Source organism: Onychostoma macrolepis, chromosome 06, assembly GCF_012432095.1.
Source record: "Onychostoma macrolepis isolate SWU-2019 chromosome 06, ASM1243209v1, whole genome shotgun sequence".
Taxonomy (NCBI): Eukaryota; Metazoa; Chordata; class Actinopteri; order Cypriniformes; family Cyprinidae; genus Onychostoma; species Onychostoma macrolepis.
This window is the reverse complement of record NC_081160.1, coordinates 12,563,050-12,587,815: the sequence shown is the minus strand read 5'-3', so window position 1 is coordinate 12,587,815 and position 24,766 is coordinate 12,563,050. Positions and strand designations below refer to the sequence as shown.

Below are 24,766 nucleotides of genomic sequence, written 5' to 3'. Positions count from 1 at the left end.
CTTCACTCTGGTCACATACTCTAGTCACAGTATCCGTCTAGTATCCACCACCTTTAGCAACAAAAGTACAATTTTGAATTTGTGTCTTATCTGTCTTCTACCTGTCTGCTATATTCATCTCATTACCTGCCATCAGCCCGACACGATTGGGATTATCATAGAAGGACAGTCCGTGGTCAGAGGTGTGGCAAACCTGTCAAAAGCATGCTGCCTCCTTTTTGGACTTACCTATGCCCTCGACCTCAAGTATCCCTCAAAACTGGTGTATACTTTTGAGATATATCAGAGGCTCTTTGTGGGATTGGACCCCATGCGTCCTAAGCCATCATCCAAGTATGCAAATCTCCTCACCAAGTTGTCTTAGATGATTTCTCAATGGCATCTGGCATTGTTTGCCATCATTTTGAAAAAATGCAATCACTTTGGTAGGTGAGTTTACCAAATACCAACTTAAACGTACTGTAACATAATCAGATAATTTGATAATCTTCAGGGTGATATAAATATTTGTCTCAGAATTTTACCAGTATTTTGATTTAAAATAATTATTCTTACAGATTTTTTTGGTTTTTGACCTTAAAACTCATTTGACAGGTACAAGTTGCTCAGGTAATATCATTTCCATGGTTATTTTCCTTTTGTGTTCATTGTTCAGTGCCTTAATTAATAATTGTGCCTTAATTGTGTTCTGTGCCAATCATTACCTCATGAGGTATATACTCAACAGTGTTGTGTGCACAATTTGGGAGTTCTTAAAAATAATTGTTGTTCAAAATATAGAAATACTGTAATCATTTTTGACATTGCAGTTTCAGTGTGATACAATGTGATGTTATGGCTCACATTTACCTTTATCTAAACATTGCAGATTGGGCAGTTTGGATATTTCATTTTACTGTTCAGAACAGGTTGAAAATACACTTATACAGTGTTTGTTTTATATATATATATATATATATATATATATATATATATATATATATATATATATATATATATATATATATATATATATATATATATATATATATATATATATATATATATATATATATATATATATATATATATATATATATATATATATATATATATATATATATATATATATATATATATATATATATATATATATATATATATATATATATATATATATATATATATATATATATATATATATATATATATATATATATATATATATATATATATATATATATATATATATATATATATATATATATATATATATATATATATATATATATATATATATATATATATATATATATATATATATATATATATATATATATATATATATATATATATATATATATATATATATATATATATATATATATATATATATATATATATATATATATATATATATATATATATATATATATATATATATATATATATATATATATATATATATATATATATATATATATATATATATATATATATATATATATATATATATATATATATATATATATATATATATATATATATATATATATATATATATATATATATATATATATATATATATATATATATATATATATATATATATATATATATATATATATATATATATATATATATATATATATATATATATATATATATATATATATATATATATATATATATATATATATATATATATATATATATATATATATATATATATATATATATATATATATATATATATATATATATATATATATATATATATATATATATATATATATATATATATATATATATATATATATATATATATATATATATATATATATATATATATATATATATATATATATATATATATATATATATATATATATATATATATATATATATATATATATATATATATATATATATATATATATATATATATATATATATATATATATATATATATATATATATATATATATATATATATATATATATATATATATATATATATATATATATATATATATATATATATATATATATATATATATATATATATATATATATATATATATATATATATATATATATATATATATATATATATATATATATATATATATATATATATATATATATATATATATATATATATATATATATATATATATATATATATATATATATATATATATATATATATATATATATATATATATATATATATATATATATATATATATATATATATATATATATATATATATATATATATATATATATATATATATATATATATATATATATATATATATATATATATATATATATATATATATATATATATATATATTTTAAAATATATTTTTAATTCATTCATTTTTTTTCCCAAATGGCATACAATAGTAGTATTTTACATAAGCAGAGTAACAATTTTGTAACAGTTACATCACTTTATTTTACATAAGCAGAGTGACAATTTTGTAACGGTTACATCACTTCCAACACAGTTATCATATTACCACATTGCGATACTTTACAAGATATATTCTTTTGAGATTCAGATGATAAAAGTCAGAAATTCTCTGAGGCAGATATGTATTTGAGCAGAAAGCATTTGATTTCTGAGATGTGCATAGTCTCTCTGATGGTGGTGTCTCTGTTACGAACCAGCAGAAGGCCACTTTTTAGTGTGCTCTCACTGACCATCAATGTGAAGAGGACACCCATCTCATCATACCTGCAGCATAAATAAAATTTCATCATAAAAACTTTGTCAAAAAACTTTACTGAGTATTGTTTAGTAAGAGAGTCAGTTACTTTGTGTGTAAATTCTCCAGAGATAATGACATTGTGTCCAAGTATCCAGGCCATGTGGAAATTCCAGCTTCAAGGAACTCTTGGAACAAACCCTCACAAACCTTAACAGAGACATTTGTATTAGGGGCAGTCCATCTCAAGTTGTCCACAGATTATAAAGTTGGTTGCTTGATAATTTTTAATTTACCTTTTTTTTGTGACATTAAAAGACATTTTAGGCTTAATATTAAGAAATGTGCACTGTACACAATTAGTACTCCAAATAAAGTTTAATTATAATTTTTATATCAGTAAGTCTCAAGCGATATGTCAGTAAATCAGGTGCATCTCAATAAATTAGAATGTTGTGGAAAAGTTAATTTATTTCAGTAATTCAGCTCAAATTGTGAAACTCGTGTATTAAATTAATCCAGTGCACACAGACTGAAGTAGTTTAAGTCTTTGGTTCTTTTAATTGTGATGATTTTGGCTCACATTTAACAAAAAAAACACCAATTCACCATCTCAACAAATTAGAATACTTCATAAGACCAATAAAGAAAACATTTTTAGTGAATTGCTGGCCTTCTGGAAAGTATGTTCATTTACTGTATATGTACTCAATACTTGGTAGGGGCTCCTTTTACTTTAATTACTGCCTCAATTCAGCATGGCATGGAGGTGATCAGTTTGTGGCACTGCTGAGGTGGTATGGAAGCCCAGGTTTCTTTGACCAGCGGCCTTCAGCTCATCTGCATTTTTTGTTCTCTTGTTTCTCATTTTCCTCTTGACAATACCCCATAGATTCTCTATGGGGTTCAGGTCTGGTGAGTTTACTGGCCAGTCAAGCACACCAACACCATGGTCATTTAACCAACTTTTGGTGCTTTTGGCAGTGTGGGCAGGTGCCAAATCCTGCTGGAAAATGTAATCAGCATCTTCAAAAAGCTGGTCATCAGAAGGAAGCATGAACCTCTCCAAAATTTCTTGGTAAATGGGTGCAGTGACTTTGGTTTTCAAAAAACACAATGGACCAACACCAGCAGATGACATTGCACCCCAAATCATCACAGCCCAAGTTTCTTGAAGTCCAGTGTTAAGTTTCCACAGTCTATGAGCTTCTCCACCCTAGACTCTAGGACCTTGGTTTCCAAATGAAATACAAAACTTGCTCTCATCTGAAAAGAGGACTTTGGACCACTGGGCAACAGTCCAGTTCTTCTCCTTAGCCCAGGTAAGACGCCTCTGACGTTGTCTGTGGTTCAGGAGTGGCTTAACAAGAGGAATACGGCAACTAGTCAACTTTGTAGCCAAATTCCTTGACACATCTGTGTGTGGTGGCTCTTGATGCCTTGAACCCAGCCTCAGTCCATTCCTTGTGAAGTTCACCCAAATTCTTGAATCGATTTTGCCTGATAACATTCCGATCAGAAGCACGTTTACACTCGTCTTTTTAATGTGTATGTGGACAACATCCGGATACAGGTCGCATGTTAATGCCAAGTGTAAATGCAGCCAAAGACGCATGCGCACACTGATGTAAACAGGGACGTATAAGAAGCGCATAGCGGAACGCGTGAGAGACTCTCTGGATGAAAGCGCACATTCACTCTTTGACAGCAGATGGCGCTGAACAGCAGAAATGCAGCCATTACCCGGAAACCCCAAACAAAGCAGCTGCTACTTTCTGTTTCTGAAACTTATTTAAAATAAGTTTAATTGAAATAGCCATTCTGATTTTTGTATTCACTATGGTGTTTATCACAGCTCCAAATACTTAAATATTTAGACTTAAAAGACTATTTGTTTTCAAACTTAGTACATTTTAATCTGAACTACAACATGCCTGATATTGTTTGAAAGTGTTACCTTTATTGTTCGGTCACACTTTACATTAGGGCTTCATTAGTTGACCAATTAAAAATTCTTCTAAACATTCATTAATCTTAGGTAATTCCAATAAAATTATGTTAAATTCAAAAGTTGCAACTGTGTTATTTAATAATCTAAAATTAACTAAGAGTTGTATTTTTTAACAAAGATGAATAACTTATGTAGCAAATGTAGCTACTGAATGTTAAAGCATTAACAAAGGTTAACTAATGAGATCTTATTGTAAAGTGATATCCATTGGTCTTTATAATACTTTTGCACTTTAATCTGTGTAACATATTTAACTTTATACATTTTGTGTATTGCTTTATTGTATTATTTTTGTTATAAGAAAAGTTATTAAACCTGTTATACTGTATTTTGACAACACTTTTTTGCAACTAAATTTCAATATTGTGATAATATCGTATACCGTGATAAAAGCATTAGCGATTAATCGCAACATGAAAATTTGCATATCCCTAATGGGCATCAAACGCTGCAAAATCGATTGTTCTGACAGAGGACCTGTTCACTGATGACATTCTGAATGGATCCGTATAGAAGATTATATGCAGTCCTTTGGCATCTCCCTCTGGTCTTGTTTGGTTTGACAGGTTGACTTGCGCTCATTTGTTAAAAGTTACTGTAAAATTTAGCTTTACATACTTTAAGTTGTAAAAAATATCTGCAGTGACCTTTTTTGCAAAGTATGTTTGCAGTATTGATTTGGAGAGAAGGGTTGAAGTAAAAAAGGTTGCGAACCACTGGCTTAGACAAATGTTTCACATGCTGAGGATGCTAACCTAACATAAATATAAACCATAAATGTTTAAGAATCACTTACCTCTGGACGATTCATGGTCAAGTAGAACAGAATAGTGACCTCTTGAACCGCACGCTCGTGCCAGAAAACTACTCAGCTCTGGAATTGGCCAAAATGGTTCGTTCGACTTTTAGGAGATCATATACTCTTCCCTGTGGATGACCACTGACCTACTTTCTGTACGATTTGAATTTCTGTGTTTTGAATTTTAGAATATTGAATTTGATTTTTGATTTGATTTTAATTTTAAAAACTGGATATTTGCAGTCTAAGAATTCTTAAAAAAAAAAAAAATCAGCTGTTTGAAAATACATGGCTATAAAAACATGTCTAAAAAACCATTAAAAAATTCAGTTGTGTTAAATTTCAAATGTTCAATATTCAGGTTAAAAATAAAAAAAATCTAATTTAGAACTGCTAAATGCAACATACTACCCAGTTTTGTCAAATGACACTTGTCAATAATTCAAATTTACACAATACAAATTCAAATAGTTTTGTCATATTTTAAGCTCCATAAAAGTGCATGACAAATAAAGTAACTTCCATAACTTATCTACATAAACTCCCAGTCAAATGTTTTTGAACAGTAAGATTTTTAATGTTTTTTTTAAAGAAGTCTCTTCTGCTCACCAAGCCTGCATTTATTTAATCCAAAGTACAGCAAAAACAGTACAATTTTTAAATATCTTTTACTATTTAAAATGACTGTTTTCTATTTTAATATATTTTAAAATGTAATTTATTCCTGTGATCAAACCTACATTTTTTTTACGAAGTGCATTCCAAACAACTACATAAATGGCACGCACAAGCCCTGTTCACTCCAAAGTACCCACAACAAGGGGATAAGGATGATCACTTCCATTTGGAATTTACCATGTGAACCGTTTCGGATTGGTACGCGTACCATTACACCCCTAATTATATATATAAGAAATTATACAAATTAATACTTTTATTTAGCAAGGATGCTTTAAATTGATCAAAAGTGATGATACAGACATTTATAATGTTACAAAAGATTTTTATTTCAGATAAATGCTGTTCTTCTGAACTTTCTATTCATCCAAGACATCTGAAAAAAATCTACTCCGCTGTTTTCAACATAATAATAATAATAATAATAAATGTTTTTTGAGCAGCAAATCAGAATAACAGAATGATTTCTAAAGGGTCTTGTGACTGGAGTAATGACGCTAAAAATTCAGCTTTGAAATCACAGAAATAAATTACACTTTAAAATATATTTAAATAGAAAAGTTATTTTAAATAGTAAAAATGCTTCAATATTTTACAGTTTTTACTGTACTTTGGATTAACCCTCAAGCATCCTTCATATAACAGCCCATAATCCATCCTTCGTGGACAAATTTGGGCACTAAGGTCTCAGGTGTGATCCCAATTTGTTTTGATAATAAATGTCATATCACCATCTTCGATAAAATAAAATCTATCAATTTATGCAATTTTTTGTGATTTTTTATATTTATTTACCTCTAAAAGTACCATATTTTTTATGTAAAATATGCTTATTTTTATGTTATATTTAATATTTATTTTACTTCAGTAAAAAAATTATAATTCCAGTAAATTCAGACTAAAGACCTGCGCGGGGCGGATTTTTCAGTCCCACTCCCGCAACATTCTGTCCCACGCCCGCCCACTCCCGCAGAAAATTATTTTACCTTGTCCCACTCTCACCCGCGACAATTATGTTTTGTCACGCTCCCGCCCGCATAAAAGTAATCTATATAGATTTCTTCAGTACATCTAAATTTACATGAAATGGTTCTGTAACATCTCTTAAACTCCACAACATCCCAGCATAAACGCTCCCGATAAAATATTTGTTATTTAGGCAATAGCATCAACATTCACAAACCATTGTTATTTTTAACAGAAAAGCAAGCATGGGCTGCTGCATGCATGGTTTGGTATGGCAGAATGCCAGCAAACAACGCTCCCTTTATTATCACTAAAAGCTGACATCTCAGTTCATTGCGATCTCATAAAGCTCTGTTATAACACGATGAACATATGCACAATGAATCTTTCACAATGTCTACACTTCATGTGTTAAAATGAGAGGATTCGTGAGCATGCAAATTTCAATACTGCTGTGAGTGGATTCTAACGTAATCACCTCTGATTGGCCATTGCGTTCCAGAAATCAACAGCTGAGTCTGTGATTGGCTACATTGCGCAATGCTTTAAACACGTGTTATAAATAGAAACTCTGCCTAGCTTGCGCATGTTAATCATTTTAATGTTAATATTAGTTGTTCTTTTTGCTTTTGTGCAACAGATAAATAACAATTTATGTTTTTAGACATTTCATGTTTAGATATTTATATTTTGCGGGAGTCCCGCGATTCATTTTATTCTTCCGCATCCTGCACACACGAGTCTCTACCCGCCCGCACCCACACTCACCCATCAATAGTTGTCCCGCACCGCTCCCTGTTGCGTTGAGTGCAGGTCTCTAGTTCAGACAGCCAAAACCTAAAAATTTGGTGGCTTATGATGGTATAAAAATATAAAAATATCAATAGCCACTAGTTGGCAGTAGTTTTCAATGGCTTTTGTGTGTGCGTGTGTGTGTGTGAGATTGTTTGACACATTGAGAAAGTTGTATAGGCTCACCCCTTCATTTATGTGTGTGTTTGATCTGCATTGTGTTGGATTTATTGGACAAATAAAAAGAATTATGGTATAAAATGGTAAAAAAAAAAATCAAACATTTCAATGCCACCTTTGGCTGTAGTACTAAATGGCTTTTTTGTGGGTGGGTGTGTGTGTGTGTGTGAGTGTTTGACACATTAAGAATGTTGTACAGGCTTAAACCTTCATTTCGGTGTATGTTTCATCTGCATTATGTTTGATTTATTGATTTTTATTGGACAAATAAATAAAAAATGCTTTGAATTTTGGTATTTCCCATTCATTTCCTATGGGTGCCCATTTTTGGGCACAAATGTCAAATTAAAGAGGTTTTTTTTTTTTTTCAACCACTTTGTTGAATCGAGTCCTCTTTTTTGTGTGTGTGTTCAGATGGCAAACTTAAGAAAAGTAGCCAAGTCTTGAACCGCTCATATTAATGAAACTATTTTTAAAAAACAAAACACAATGATTTTGCCCAAATTTGTCCTGAAGGATGATTGAGGGTTAAATAAATGCAGGCTTGGTGGGCAGAACAGACTTCTTTAAAAACCATTAAAGGGATAGTTCACACAAAAATGAAAATTTGATGTTTACAGTGGGGCAAAAAAGTATTTAGTCAGCCACCAATTGTGCAAGTTCTCCCACTTAAAAAGATGAGAGAGGCCTGTAATTTTTATCATAGATATACCTCATCTATGAGAGACAAAATGAGAAAAAAAAAATCCAGAAAATCACATTGTAGGCTTTTTAAAGAATTTATTTGCAAATTATGGTGGAAAATAAGTATTTGGTCAATAACAAAATTTCATCTCAATACTTTGTTATATACCCTTTGTTGGCAATGACAGAGGTCAAAAAGTCTTCACACACTGTTGCTGGTATTTTGGCCCATTCCTCCATGCAGATCTCCTCTAGAGCAGTAATGTTTTGGGGCTGTCGCTGGGAAACATGGATTTTCAACTCCCTCCAAAGATTTTCGATGGGGTTGAGATCTGGAGACTGGCTAGGCCACTCCAGGACCCTGAAACGCTTCTTACGAAGCCACTCCTTCGTTGCCCGGGCGGTGTGTTTGGGATCATTGTCATGCTGAAAGACCCAGCCACGTTTCATCTTCAATGCCCTTGCTGATGGAAGGAGGTTTTCACTCAAAATCTCACGATACATGGCCCCATTCATTCTTTCGTTTACACGGATCAGTCGTCCTGGTCCCTTTGCAGAAAAACAGCCCCAAAGCATGATGTTTCCACCCCCATGCTTCAGAGTAGGTATGGTGTTCTTTGGATGCAACTCAGCATTCTTTGAGTTTTACCAAAAGTTCTATTTTGGTTTCATCTGACCATATGACATTCTCCCAATCCTCTTCTGGATCATCCAAATGCTCTCTAGCAAACTTCAGACGGGCCCGGACATGTACTGGCTTAAGCAGGGGACACGCCTGGCACTGCAGGATTTGAGTCCCTGGCGGCGCAGTGTGTTACTGATGGTAGCCTTTGTTACTTTGGTCCCAGCTCTCTGCAGGTCATTCACTAGGTCCCCCCGTGTGGTTCTGGGATTTTTGCTCACAGTTCTTGTGATCATTTTGACCCCACGGGGTGAGATCTTGCGTGGAGCCCCAGATCGAGGGAGATTATCAGTGGTCTTGTATGTCTTCCATTTTCTAATAATTGCTCCCACAGTTGATTTCTTCACACCAAGCTGCTTATCTATTGCAGATTCAGTCTTCCCAGCCTGGTGCAGGTCTACAATTTTGTTTCTGGTGTCTTTTGACAGCTCTTTGGTCTTGGCCATGGTGGAGTTTGGAGTTGGACTGTTTGAGGTTGTGGACAGGTGTCTTTTATACTGATAACGAGTTCAAACCGATGCCATTTATACAGGTAACGAGTGGAGGACAGAGGAGCCTCTTAAAGAAGAAGTTACAGGTCTGTGAGAGCCAGAAATCTTGCTTGTTTGTAGGTGACCAAATACTTATTTTACTGAGGAATTTACCAATTAATTCTTTAAAAATCCTTCAATGTAATTTTCTGGGTTTTTCTCATTTTGTCTCTCATAGTTGAGGTATACCTATGATGAAAATTACAGGCCTCTCTCATCTTTTTAAGTGGGAGAACTTGCACAATTGGTGGCTGACTAAATACTTTTTTGCCCCACTGTATCTGCTTACCCCCAGGGCATCCAAGATGCAGGTGAATTTGTTTCTTCAGCAGAACACAAACGAAGATTTTTAACTCAAACCGTTGCAGTCTGTTAGTCCTATAATGCCAGTCAATGGGCACACAATCTTTGAGAGAGAAAAAAACATGCACACACAAATCCAAATTAAACCTTGCAGCTGGTGACGATACATTGATGTCCTAAGACACGAAACAATCGGTTTGTGCGAGAAACTGAACAGTATTAATATAATTTTTTACCTCTGATACAGCGCAATGTCCAACCATCCTGAGCTCATCCACAACATCCGGCATGTGATGCGTCAACGGCTCTGGAACATAGATGTATATACATAGATATATACGTAGATCCTTATGTATCGCGGCCCATAGAAACCGTCGCTAATGAGGCATCTATGTATATATGTCTATGTGCCAGATCAGGTTGACGCGTCACACTCTGGATGTTGTGACAGTCGGACATTGAGGTTTATCAGAGGTAAAAAATGATATAAATACTGTTCAGTTTCTCGCGCAAACCGATCGTTTCGTGTCTTAGGACATCAATGTATCGTCACGAGCCGCAAGGTTTAATTTGAATTTGTGTGTGCATGTTTTTTTTTCTCCCAAAGATTGTGTGCCCATTGATGGGCATTATATGACTGACAGACTGCAATGGTTTGAGTTAAAAATCTTCGTTTGTGTTCTACTGAAGAAACAAAGTCACCTACATCTTGGATGCCCTGGGGGTAAGCAGATAAACATCAAATTTTCATTTTTGGATGAACTATCCCCTTAAAAATCTTACTGTTCAAAGACTTTTGTCTGGTAGTGTAGATCGGTAAGAAATTTGCATAATGCCAGCCTGTGGTTTTCATTGGCTGTCCGCAAACAACAACTACTTTAACACACCCTAGGTAGTTTGTGTTGTCAACATTAAGTCAAGACGATGCTGTTTTCTGCGGTGCAAAAGCAAATTCACCTTGTTCACATGTCTAAAGGATGAGGATGTGAAGAGTCAGTGGTAAAAAAAAAAAAAATTAATTTTGCTGATGTCTGCTTCACAAGGTTACAGTGGGTACGGAAAGTATTCAGACCCCCTTAAATTTTCCACTCTGTTATATTGCAGCCATTTGCTAAAATCATTTAAGTTAATTTTTTTTCCTCATTAATGTACACACAGCACCCCATATTGACAGAAAAACACAGAATTGTTGAAATTTTTGCAGATTTATTTAAAAAGAAAAACTGAAATATCACATGGTCCTAAGTATTCAGACCCTTTGCTCAGTATTTAGTAGAAGCACCCTTTTGATCTAATACAGCCATGAGTCTTTTTGGGAAAGATGCAACAAGTTTTTCACACCTGGATTTGGGGATCCTCTGCCATTCCTCCTTGCAGATCCTCTCCAGTTATGTCAGGTTGGATGGTAAATGTTGGTGGACAGACATTTTTAGGTCTCTCCAGAGATGCTCAATTGGGTTTAAGTCAGGGCTCTGGCTGGGCCATTCAAGAACAGTCACGGAGTTGTTGTGAAGCCACTCCTTCATTATTTTAGCTGTGTGCTTAGGGTCATTGTCTTGTTGGAAGGTAAACCTTCGGCCCAGTCTGAGGTCCTGAGCACTCTGGAGAAGGTTTTCGTCCAGGATATCCTTTACTTGGCCGCATTCATCTTTCCCTCGATTGCAACCAGTCGTCCTGTCCCTGCAGCTGAAAAAAACCCCACAGCATGATGCTGCCACCACCATGCTTCACTGTTGGGACTGTATTGGACAGGTGATGAGCACTACCTGGTTTTCTCCACACATACCGTTTAGAATTAAGGCCAAAAAGTTCTATCTTGGTCTCATCAGACCTTGGAGTCCTCCATGCGGGCTTTCATGTGTCTTGCACTGAGGAGAGGCTTCCGTCGGGCCACTCTGCCATAAAGCCCCGACTGGTGGAGGGCTGCAGTGATGGTTGACTTTCTACAACTTTCTCCCATCTCCCGACTGCATCTCTGGAGCTCAGCCACAGTGATCTTTGGGTTCTTCTTTACCTCTCTCACCAAGGCTCTTCTCCCCCGATAGCTCAGTTTGGCCGGACGGCCAGCTCTAGGAAGGGTTCTGGTCGTCCCAAACGTCTTCCACTTAAGGATTATGGAGGCCACTGTGCTCTTAGGAACCTTAAGTGCAGCAGAAATTTTTTTGTAACCTTGGCCAGATCTGTGCCTTGCCACAATTCTGTCTCTGAGCTCTTCAGGCAGTTCCTTTGACCTCATGATTCTCATTTGCTCTGGCATGCACTGTGAGCTGTAAGGTCTTATATAGACAGGTGTGTGGCTTTCCTAATCAAGTCCAATCAGTATAATCAAACACAGCTGGACTCAATTGAAGGTGTAGAACCATCTCAAGGATGATCAGAAGAAATGGACAGCACCTGAGTTAAATATATGAGTGTCACAGCAAAGGGTCTGAATACTTAGGACCATGTGATATTTCAGTTTTTCTTTTTCAATAAATCTGCAAAAATGTCAACAATTCTGTGTTTTTCTGTCAATATGGGGTGCTGTTAAGTTCATTAATGAGAAAAAAAATGAACTTAAATGATTTTTAATTTTGAATGAATTTAAGGGGGTCTGAATACTTTCCGTATCCACTGTAACTGTCTTTATGAAACAGATCAGCTTATCAGCTGTGGACCCACTATTACCTAAAATTGTGTCAATGCAGACTGTATGTCATTCTTACTATAAGTAATGATAGAGAATGGAGCAAGATTTTGATCTACAAACTGTAATGTTGCATCTGTTATTCACATTATACCTTGGCTAACATATGTGCCATTATTGTTGGGGAAAGTGTTTACTATTTAGCTATGACTTTCTGATACAGTTCCCACACATGCAGCTAAATATATTAATACTAGGGCTGGTAAGCGATTAAAATTTGTATCTAATTAATTAAATGTAACGATTAATTAAACGAATTAATCGCACATCAAATTTGGCTGGCTCATTGTTGTGTAAAGCATCAAACAGACATTACAAAATGTAGCTACAGCAAGAAATATTTAGTTTGATAAAATGTATTACATATTCTCTTTTGGACCATGAAGGTGAGTAAATGATGACACAATTGTCATTTTTGGGTGGGTGAACTATACCTTTAATAATTTATTTTATTAATTTTATTATTATCGAGTCATTTATTTATTAATTTGATTCGTTCAAGTGGCTGATTCATTCAAGAGTGAAGTAAATGGTTCTTTATGAATGGTCCATTGAATCATTAGGCTTGTTCTACGAAGCGGATCATCACCATCAGACCAATCGGTGTGTGACATCAAAGTACCGCAAGAGCTGTAGAGAGCAGACGGCTCCTTGTGCTTTTGAATTCGCTCTTGCAGTACTTTGATGTCATACACCGATTGGTCTGTGCAGCGCTGCTTCAAATCCAATGGCCAATGATTCAACACGCCAAATGGTTCACCCAATTCGTTCAAAACATGCATTAAGAAATTAAATGCCACTCTGTGTTGCTCGGAGACGAACAGTTTTGCTTTGTCTTCATATTTTCGTTAGCAAAATTGAGCAAAACAGACAACGTGTCTAGAATAAAAATATGAACTTTTTGCTGAACTTTTGTATTAAGATCAGTATCACATTTGCACTCGTGTGATATTGCACTTAGCCTATTGCTCGTGTGATATTGCTTAACTATATGATGTAAATATGAGAAGCTCAAACGGGCATTTTTGCGGCTCATATCTTGAATTTTAGAGACATTCTAACTATGTTCTCTAGGCTCCAACACGCAGTGAGTTGTTGCCCTGCCTCATATTTGTCATCAATCAACTGTATGAAATGTCAGATGACCCACAAAGGTCTGGGGCGGGGCAACTACGTTAAATACGTTAATAATTTTAATGCATTATTTTTCACCGTAATTAATTAATCTAATTAACGTGTTAAATTACTAGCCCTAATTAATACATGCACTTGCTAATGCTGATGCAGTATAGCTATAACATCTCATAACATACCACAAACTAAGTAAAAACTTACCACTGAGAAACTCTCTGCTCAATTTGTGCTCGATGCGATGGAGTTTCAGGTTGATAATTTAGTTCTTCCAATGTTTCATAATCAAACTAAACAGATTGTGCCATCTGACCAATTAGAGCAGCATATGTAGGTTCGTAGTAAGGAAAGGTTTACACCGTGTCCTAACTACACGCGACGCGACAAGATTCCAGCGACAAGCAATTTGGGTGTCCACACCAGACGAGACGCGACACCACGACGCGACAGAATCAATCAAATATCACAGCCAATCAGAAATCTGTGTGGGCGGGCTCTCTCTGGAAGCGCACTGCTCTTGCAACGAAATGGATACGTTTATAATCTAATTCATAAATTTTAAAGCTTTTTAACAACATTAAATATACACACTGAGTGACCGATAACATCTTTGTTATGGAATACACTCGTTGGTTCGCGGTGAGTTCACCGTTTTAACGGTCATCTTTGATTTAATTTATTTTTCAAGATCTGAGGTAAACTATCTGTTGTTGCTTTCAGTATGGCTATAGGGTCACGCAATATGATATTTAAACTCATATTAGACACGTTTAACTTTGAATAAAGCATATAATCACCTGAGATTATCTACTGTCATATAGTTTGTATGTTGTTGTTCCAGCCGCGACGTCGCGGAAATAGAAACCGTTTCTAAATTAGAAATTTCGCGTGTCGCCGTCGCGGCTAGTTAGGACAAAAACTCTGATTAACATGGAAAAGATACCTTTTATCGCGTGTCGCGGCGTCGCGTCGCGTGTAGTTAGGACACGGTGTTAGAGAAACTGAAGATTTGAATTAATCGTTTTGGACTGTTTGAGAAATTAAGTGATTTGTAATGTATATTATGAGAAAATTAAAGTGTTTTTTTTTTTTTTTAACCTTAGATGCATGCAAACCTATTGTAGGATACCTCCAAAACAAAATTATGAACCTTTAAAATGGCATAATAGGGGCACTTTAATTCAAAAACGGAAAGAAGAACATGAGCTTACCATCCTTTGATGAATCTTTTGTTTGTTGTCAGCTTTCTTCAGCAATTGAAACGAGTTAAATAGATAAGCCAGCATCCCTCGATCCACATTTGCACTGACAGAGATGACATGAGGAACTACAGACTTTCTTCCATCTCTGCACTGAAAGTTACATGATCATAAATCAGTGTTCTTCAATAGAGAGTTGATAAATAATGATTTCACACACACACATATATATACATATATATATATATATATATATATATATATATTTTTTTTTTTTTTTTTACACATTTACATATACAGTGGGTACGGAAAGTATTCAGACCCCCTTAAATTTTTCACCCTTTGTTATATTGCAGCCATTTGCTAAAATCATTTAAGTTCATTTTTTCGTCATTAATGTACACACAGCACCCCATATTGACAGAAAAACACAGAATTGTTGACATTTTTGCAGATTTATTAAAAAAGAAAAACTGAAATATCACATGGTCCTAAGTATTCAGACCCTTTGCTCAGTATTTAGTAGAAGCACCCTTTTGATCTAATACAGCCATGAGTCTTTTGGGAAAGATGCAACAAGTTTTTCACACCTGGATTTGGGGATCCTCTGCCATTCCTCCTTGCAGATCCTCTCCAGTTCTGTCAGGTTGGATGGTAAACGTTGGTGGACAGCCATTTTTAGGTCTCTCCAGAGATGCTCAATTGGGTTTAAGTCAGGGCTCTGGCTGGGCCATTCAAGAACAGTCACGGAGTTGTTGTGAAGCCACTCCTTCATTATTTTAGCTGTGTGCTTAGGGTCATTGTCTTGTTGGAAGGTAAACCTTCGGCCCAGTCTGAGGTCCTGAGCACTCTGGAGAAGGTTTTCGTCCAGGATATCCCTTTACTTGGCCGCATTCATCTTTCCCTCGATTGCAACCAGTCGTCCTGTCCCTGCAGCTGAAAAAAACCCCACAGCATGATGCTGCCACCACCATGCTTCACTGTTGGGACTGTATTGGACAGGTGATGAGCACTGCCTGGTTTTCTCCACACATACCGTTTAGAATTAAGGCCAAAAAGTTCTATCTTGGTCTCATCAGACCTTGGAGTCCTCCATGCGGGCTTTCATGTGTCTTGCACTGAGGAGAGGCTTCCGTCGGGCCACTCTGCCATAAAGCCCCGACTGGTGGAGGGCTGCAGTGATGGTTGACTTTCTACAACTTTCTCCCATCTCCCGACTGCATCTCTGGAGCTCAGCCACAGTGATCTTTGGGTTCTTCTTTACCTCTCTCACCAAGGCTCTTCTCCCCCGATAGCTCAGTTTGGCAGGACGGCCAGCTCTAGGAAGGGTTCTGGTTGTCCCAAACGTCTTCCATTTAAGTATTATGGAGGCCACTGTGCTCTTAGGAACCTTAAGTGCAGCAGAAATTTTTTTGTAACCTTGGCCAGATCTGTGCCTTGCCACAATTCTGTCTCTGAGCTCTTCAGGCAGTTCCTTTGACCTCATGATTCTCATTTGCTCTGACATGCACTGTGAGCTGTAAGGTCTTATATAGACAGGTGTGTGGCTTTCCTAATCAAGTCCAATCAGTATAATCAAACACAGCTGGACTCAAATGAAGGTGTAGAACCATCTCAAGGATGATCAGAAGAAATGGACAGCACCCGAGTTAAATATATGAGTGTCACAGCAAAGGGTCTGAATACTTAGGACCATGTGATATTTCAGTTTTTCTTTTTAAATAAATCTGCAAAAATGTCAACAGTTCTGTGTTTTTCTGTCAATATGGGGTGCTGTGTGTACATTAATGAGGAAAAAAAATGAACAAATGATTTTAGCAAATGGCTGCAATATAACAAAGAGTGAAAAATGTAAGGGGGTCTGAATACTTTCCGTACCCACTGTATATACACGTATATATAATTGTGATTTTTCTGGTTAAAATTGCGATTTAAAATGCGAAAGAAAGAAGCAAATGATTCAGTAACCCGTTCATAAAGACAGTAGTTGCTTGCCTCATTTCTGAATGCATCAACGAATCTGTTAAATGAAGGACTAAATGACTCACTCATTCAAACAGTCATTTGGCCGCCACTTGCTGGTTTGGTTTCTTTTTAAAACTATCATTGCATTTTTCCCAACATTTCTTATTTGTATATTTAAAAAATTAATCTTACAAAATTCTTTATGCATTCAAAATTTTGGAGTGCAAATACATCTAATGCCACTTCAGATGCAGCTTCTGTGTTTCCTGCAGTGGAAAGATGGAGTTTGTTGATACTGATTTCATTTGAATTGTAACAGCTCTACAGTTTCTTATTATCCTAGCTGAATTAATTGAAACAATGCAAAAATTTGATGTGAAAGATGACACATTTAATAAGGTTAGTGAAAAAAATGACAATTTAAGAAACATGGTGGGAAATTACACTTTCCAGTTAATTGTTATTTCTATCTCTTTTCTAGTCACAGAGCACTTTATTTTGAGAGTTCACATCTGTAACTTAGCCCAGACTGGGGGAATTGTAATGTTTAATCATGTTTTATTATGTAAATAATTTTTTTCCATTAAAAAAGTATTGTTATTTTATTTTTTTGGATATGCTGTCGATTATAGTTTTTAGAAAGAAATTCTGAATCCGAAAAATCTTTATTGGCAGGTCCAAAAAAAAAAAAATCGGAAATCAGAATCAGCCAAGAAAATTGCAATCGGTGCATCTCTAATAATTAGATATATGGAAAACATCTCCTGTACACTTAATAATAATAATTCCTTACATTTATATAGAGCTTTTCTGGTCTTTCATAGTTTTAGTCGACGAAAAGTCATTGTATTTTTGTCAACTTTTAGTCAAAGTGCAGTTAACAACATTTATTTTGGTAGCTATTTTATATGTAGTATTCAAACAAAAATAGGCATCAATTCTTCTCTCTTTAGACCAAATCAATTAAGCTTATGAGAAATTTGAATCAAGGATTGAATTTGGAAAAACTGGAATAAATTTAAAAAACATTTTGGTAGAGATACAAATTAAACTCATTTTTCAGATACAGTAGCTTTGCTTAAGTATACATTTATTTAACTTTTCTTTTGTTGGTTAACATTTATGACATGGATAATTAGGAATGCTGTCCCTTTAAGACGGAAGGCATACATGTAATACTGACACATTCACCCACCTAGTCGCCCTATCCCTAACCCTTCGGCTAGTTCGTGTTTTGATAGCCTATCCGTCCACTGCGGCTGCCATACTGAGACTAGATACAAACGCCCCTCATCCCATTGTAATCCAATGACAGAGACGCACATTTTGAAAGACAAGACAGTTAACTTAGCCTATAGGATGTATTTTGAATGTCCGGTAGTCCTCAAATAACATTTTAGTCCCGTCTCGTCTTGTTAATGAATACGCGGCATAAATTTCGTCATAGTTTTTATCATCAGATATTAGTTTTAGCTCGTCAACATCTCGTCTTAGTCACAGAAAAAAGGTTCGTTGACAAATATTTTTCGTCATCGTCTTCGTCGACGAAATTAACACTGATGCCAATGGGTGAATTTGGCCAGGATGCCGGGGTTACACCCCTACTCTTTTTCAAAGGACATCCTGGGATTTTTAATGACCACAGAGAGTTAGGACCTCGGTTTAACGTCTCATCCAAAAGACTGTGCTTTTTGACAGAATAGTGTCCCCATCACTATACTGGGGCGTTAAGACTAGGGATGTGAGCTACGACTAATCTGACTGTCGTTTAAATGGAAGTTTTGTATCCGACTAGTCGACTAGTCTAAAAGCTAGAACCCCCAATTTTATTTTAGCTTGTTGTTAAAATGTTTTAAATGTACATTTTTTTCTCTCGTGTAATCGACTACTGATTTCAGTGTCGACTAGCAGGAGCTGTACCATTTAGTCGACTAGACCCGCACATCCCTAGTTAAGACCCACATAGACCACAGGGTGAGCACCCCCTGCTGGTCTCACTAACACCTCTTCCAGCAGCACCTGGTTTTCCCCAGAGGTCTCCCATTCAAGTACTAACCAGGTTCAACCCTGGGGTCAGCCTGTCAGTGCTCAGACCATACGCCGCACACTGCATCAAATTGGTATGCATGGCTGTCGTCCCAGAAGGAAGCCTCTTCTAAAGATGATGCACAAGAAAGCCCGCAAACAGTTTGCTGAAGACAAGCAGACTAAGGACACGGATTACTGGAACCATGTCCTGTGGTCTGATGAGACCAAGATAAACTTATTTGGTTCAGATGGTGTCAAGCGTGTGTGGCGGCAACCAGGTGAGACGTACAAAGAAGTGTCATGGTCTGGGGCTGCATGAGTGCTGCTGGTACTGGGGAGCTACAGTTCATTCAGGGAACCATGAATGCCAACGTGTACTGTGACATACTGAAGCAGAGCATGATCCCCTCCCTTCGGAGACTGGGCCGCAGGGTAGTATTCCAACATGATAACGACCCCAAACACACCTCCAAGACGACCACTGCCTTGCTAAAGAAGCTGAGGGTAAAGGTGATGGACTGGCCAAGCATGTCTCCAGACCTAAACCCTATTGAGCATCTGTGGGGAATCCTCAAACGGAAGGTGGAGGAGCGCAAGGTCTCTAATATCCACCAGCTCCGAGATGTCGTCATGGAGGAGTGGAAGAGGACTCCAGTGGCAACCTGTGAAGCTCTGGTGAACTCCATGCCAAGAGGGTTAAGGCAGTGCTGGAAAATAATGGTGGCCACACAAAATATTGATACTTTGGGCCCAATTTGGACATTTTCACTTAGGGGCGTACTCACTTTTGTGGCCAGTGGTTTAGACATTAACCCTCTGGGGTCGACAAACGTGGCACGTTTTGTGGCAGATTTTCCGGATAAGGCCGAAATGAGCTTGAATTACTCTGCCATTTTTAATCGTACAGATAAGAGCAATACACCATTCGAATCTGTAAGGGGTCTACTTTTATTTGTATACACTCATAATAACAACTAAACTTTGTGCTTTTGAAGAATAAAGAAATCAAACAGGGTGCGTCCTCAGTCTTCACTCTCTCCAGAAACGACATGTCCAGTTTTTCTGTTTTGTTTCATTATCTCTAATTAGGTCACGCCCACGTGCTGCTTGCGCTATTAATATTACAAATCTCCATGTGAGACACGCGGCATGTGAACACCCACATCACCGTAAACAAAGCAGCAACACGTTCATCTCGGATACTTTTCGTTTTTGGAAGAACGGGCTGTGAGGAATAAGCCTTGTATTTACCTCAGAAACGCGCTGAGAGGAAAAAGCCTTGTATGTACCCCAGAAGACCGCTGAGAGGAATAAGCTTTGTTTACCTCACAAACAGAATGCGCAGCTAGAGCCAGCGGAGGAGATTTTTTACCAAGTAATGTTTCTTATTGGCATTAGATAATGTGCTGTTGTGACAAACTTGAACGCATTTATGAACTTTTCCCAAACTATAACTCCAGACTAAAATGTGTGAAATCGAGTGCAACATTTTGAAATATGATAGGCAACCTTTCATTGCATTTAAATGTTGCACGACGTGAGGATAGTTACATGTTATATAAACAATAATATAAAAGTAATGTCTAAGAAAGTTTAGACCAATCTTTACTGTGAATCTTTACTCTGTGAATCTTTAGACAGTCTTTACTCTGTTTGCAAATACCTGCTCAAACATGTTTATAATGAGCTTAACAATAATAATTTAGTTTCTCAGTTATAAAATGTTGCTTTTGTATTGTATGAAAATACATGCAAAGCATGTGTACATCTATGTTATAAAAGCATGTGGGCAATATTGGTGGTTGCTAATGTAATATAGTTGATCCTGACAAGCCTATCAACATGCTCACTAATTTATTTATTTATTAATTTTAGTTGGGGGGGGGGGGGGCTTTATTTATTTTGAATAGTAAAAATATGTAGGCCTATATATTATAATAAATATAATGTACTGTTTTTGCTGTACTTTGGATCAAATAAATGCAGGCTTGGTGAGCTGAAGACACTTCTTAAAAAAAACTAAAAAGAACAACATTACAAATCTTACTGTTTAAAAAATTTGACTGGTAGTGTATGTATTGTCACCATGTTTGCTTTGTCTTTGTCCGTTCATTGTGTTGCTCACGTCTGTTTTGTGTTTTCTCGTGCAGTTTCTGCTGTCTCCTGTATTCCTGGGTTCCAGTTTCCTGCCACTGTTTTGGATATTTTGGATATTGCACCCACGATGTCTTGACTCTTCTGTTGTTTATTTGTGTGTTATAATATAAATATAACTGCACTCGCAAGTGAATCTCAAGTTATTTTATGTGATATATATATATATATATATATATATATATATATATATGTGTATATACACACACACGCACATTTTTTTTCCTCACATTCTTTCTTGTAGCAATTCCCTCTCAGTCACATACCTAACTCAATGGCTCATTATGCAGCTCATTACGCGGGTCTTTATCTTCTCAGCTGTGAATCACAGCATTATCCAGGATAGTTCACGCCCTCTCGCATAGACCCTTTCTACTCAAAAAGTGTCTTAGAAAATTTAAATCAATATATTGTTTTATGAATTGTTTTTGAGTGAGTAAGATTATTTTGAGATCATTTTGAAGCAAAAATTCTAGGCTACAAGATCCAGTTCTCAAAAGTCTTGTGAACAAATGTTCTGAATGTGTTTTATGGCCTTATTTCAGTTACTTTAAAATTTTAGTTTCTCTCTAACCACACATAAATGTTGTTTTCTCAAAAACACAATCACCTACATACATGCTGCTCACATATTTTTGTAGCCCAGTTTGTGCTGAATACAGTATTTTTAGACTTTAGCCATTAAAATGTTCATAAGCAGCTGAAAAAAACACAAATGTCAGTTCATGTCAAAACTTCTCCGGGGCCCCAAAACACCCTCAGACCCCAGAGAGTTAATGGCTGTGTGTTGAGTTATTTTGAGGGGACAGAAAATTTTATACAAACTGTACACTCACTACTTTACATTGTAGCAAAGTGTCATTTCTTCAGTGTTGTCACATGAAAAGATATAATAAAATATTTACAAAAATGTGAGGGGTGTACTCACTTCTGTGAGATACTGTATATTAGTGCTGTCAAATGATTAATCGCGATTAATCGCATCCAAAATAAAAGTTTTTGTTTGCATAATGTGTGTTCTGTATATATTTATTACATACAGTATATATATTTTTAAAATATTTACGTCTATATCTATATTCATATAATTTATATCATAAATAAATATATTTAATATCTAACAAAAAAAAATTGAAATATTTACATGCGTGTGTATTTATATATACACATCATAAATATACACAGCTCACATACATATATTATGTAAACAAACTTTTATTTTGGATGCGATTAATCGCTTGACATATGCAAAGTTAGTAAAATTGATTTGACAAAGTAAAATACACCTTAAAAAACACAGTTTGCTCTGACCTGTAGTTTCGTACAAGCTCCTTGGTGAGTCTTCAGCAGTAGTGTGTCCCCCAGGCTCCACACTGTCTCCAGGGTCTCTGAGCCCCAGGGGAACTTATAGAGGACTTTAATACCACGAGATGTCCCTTCTTTCAGTTCCTCATCCATCACATTGCACATACTGAAGTCAGAAGGACCTAAAGCAAACTGCAGAAGGAGTTCAAGAAAGTCCATACATGCACTACACCCATGCTCCTTAAAGGGGTCATGACATAAATTATTACTCCAGTCACAAGACCCTTTAGAAATCATTCTGTTATTCTGATTTGCTGCTCAAACAACATTTATTATTATTATGTTGAAAACAGCAGAGTAGATTTTTTTCAGATTTCTTTGATGAATAGTAAGTTCAGAAGAACATAATTTATCTGAAATAGAAATCTTTTGTAACATTATAAATGTATGTATCATCACTTTTGATCAATTTAAAGCATCCTTGCTAAATATATACAGTATTTCTCAACTATTTATTTTTTACAGTGAAGAGGAATTTTGAATTGCGTGGAAGGATGGTATTTCTATCTACTGAAAGGCCTTAAAACTACTAGATCTGCTTTCTTTTTGACCGTTTTAAAAGAAATTAACACAGCCCAATGTATTTATTTGATACAGTAGCTAAATTAACAAAAAATAAAGCATCGATATGCATACTTCACCCAACATCAGAGCAGTAATGATTTCATTAATTTTACTTAAAAGACTGATACTGTTCATTATTATAAGCATACAGCTCTCTACTACAGTATTGCATTAGACAGTGCACTATAGACTTCCTAAAGAACAATTCCATTCTTTTCTATAAGTGAGAAAGAATTGTGTAAACTTCTTAAATCATCTTAAATCAACAAAATGTTAGACCCTATGCTGACTAAGCTACTGAAAGAGGTGCTTCCAGAAATCGCAGATCCTCCTTTTAAACTGTGTAAATACTAGGGGTAGGACAAAAAAAAATAAAAAATAAAAAAATAATAATAATCGCTTCACCTAACTATCACGATTGTTTTTAAAACTATTTAAAAATCGATTTTTGTTTCATCATTTAATTTTTTCCCAAAAGGTGGTGGGGAGAAGTTAGTGCTTTGTAATTCCAACAGAGGGCGAAATGCATAGGTGTGTTCGACTTGGAGCAAGCAAAGCGAGAAAGCAAAACCATGACAGAGGCAGAGGATCAAACTATTTGAGCTATTTGAGCTACAGGAAGCTTTCCTGTAGCTCAAATAGTAGAGCATGGCGCTAGCAACGCCAAGATCATGGGTTCGATTCCCAGGGAAAGCAAGAGCTGATAAAATGTAAAAACTGTAACTTGAATGCAATGTAAGTCGCTTTGGATAAAAGCGTCTGCCAAATGCATAAATGTAAATGTAAATGTAAACCTCTTCCAGAATTCTTTCTGCACCTTCACGTTTTGAATCTCAACTGCCAGGAAAACATGACTAAAAATGACTAAAATGGTAGGCTATGCAAAGTAACATAGCACTTTATTTTATTTCAGAAAGTATTTTTTCTGCTCATATTCATGTGCAAGTTCAGGGTTTTGGTACTTTAAAGTATCATGGTTCAAGGTACTTTAAATATACACTGCGTATATGTGTATGCTTCTGAAATAAAATTTTAGAAAGATGCGATGCATTGTTTTTGTTAATATGACTCACCATATGCAGTCTCTTAAGGGTATAATTAACTATTTTCCATTGTCTAGTCTTTAATAAGCGAACAAAAATCACAATAAATTGTAATAGTGACTGCTAAGATGTGTGTTTTTTTGTGACAGTCTGTATATTAAGTGTATCATTCAACTTTTTCCCATGGTCTACAGTTAAAAATAAAAATCGCAACACATAGCAATATCGAATTGCAATACTTGTAGAATCGAAATTCTTAAAACAAAACAAAAAAATATATAATTTAATTTATTCATTTATAAAGCAC

At 35.1% G+C, this 24,766-nt stretch overlaps 1 protein-coding gene across 2 annotated transcripts in view; it reads right to left on the bottom strand.

Moving 5' to 3' along the window:
- Positions 1 to 2,432: 2,432 nt before the first annotated feature.
- polg2 (polymerase (DNA directed), gamma 2, accessory subunit) overlaps positions 2,433 to 24,766 on the bottom strand; it is a 43,227-nt gene continuing 20,893 nt past the window's right edge. Inside the window, exons 4-7 of one of the 2 annotated variants that reach the window (XM_058777979.1) lie at positions 22,799 to 22,984; positions 15,353 to 15,493; positions 2,809 to 2,909; positions 2,433 to 2,728 (exon numbers count right to left, since the gene is read on the bottom strand). In XM_058777979.1, the coding sequence (XP_058633962.1) occupies positions 2,563 to 2,728; positions 2,809 to 2,909; positions 15,353 to 15,493; positions 22,799 to 22,984 (594 nt within the window). In that variant the 3' untranslated portion in view covers positions 2,433 to 2,562. Of the gene's footprint in view, positions 2,729 to 2,808; positions 2,910 to 10,607; positions 10,632 to 15,352; positions 15,494 to 22,798; positions 22,985 to 24,766 lie in introns of those variants that run through there. The other variant, XM_058777980.1, reaches the window with a different exon arrangement.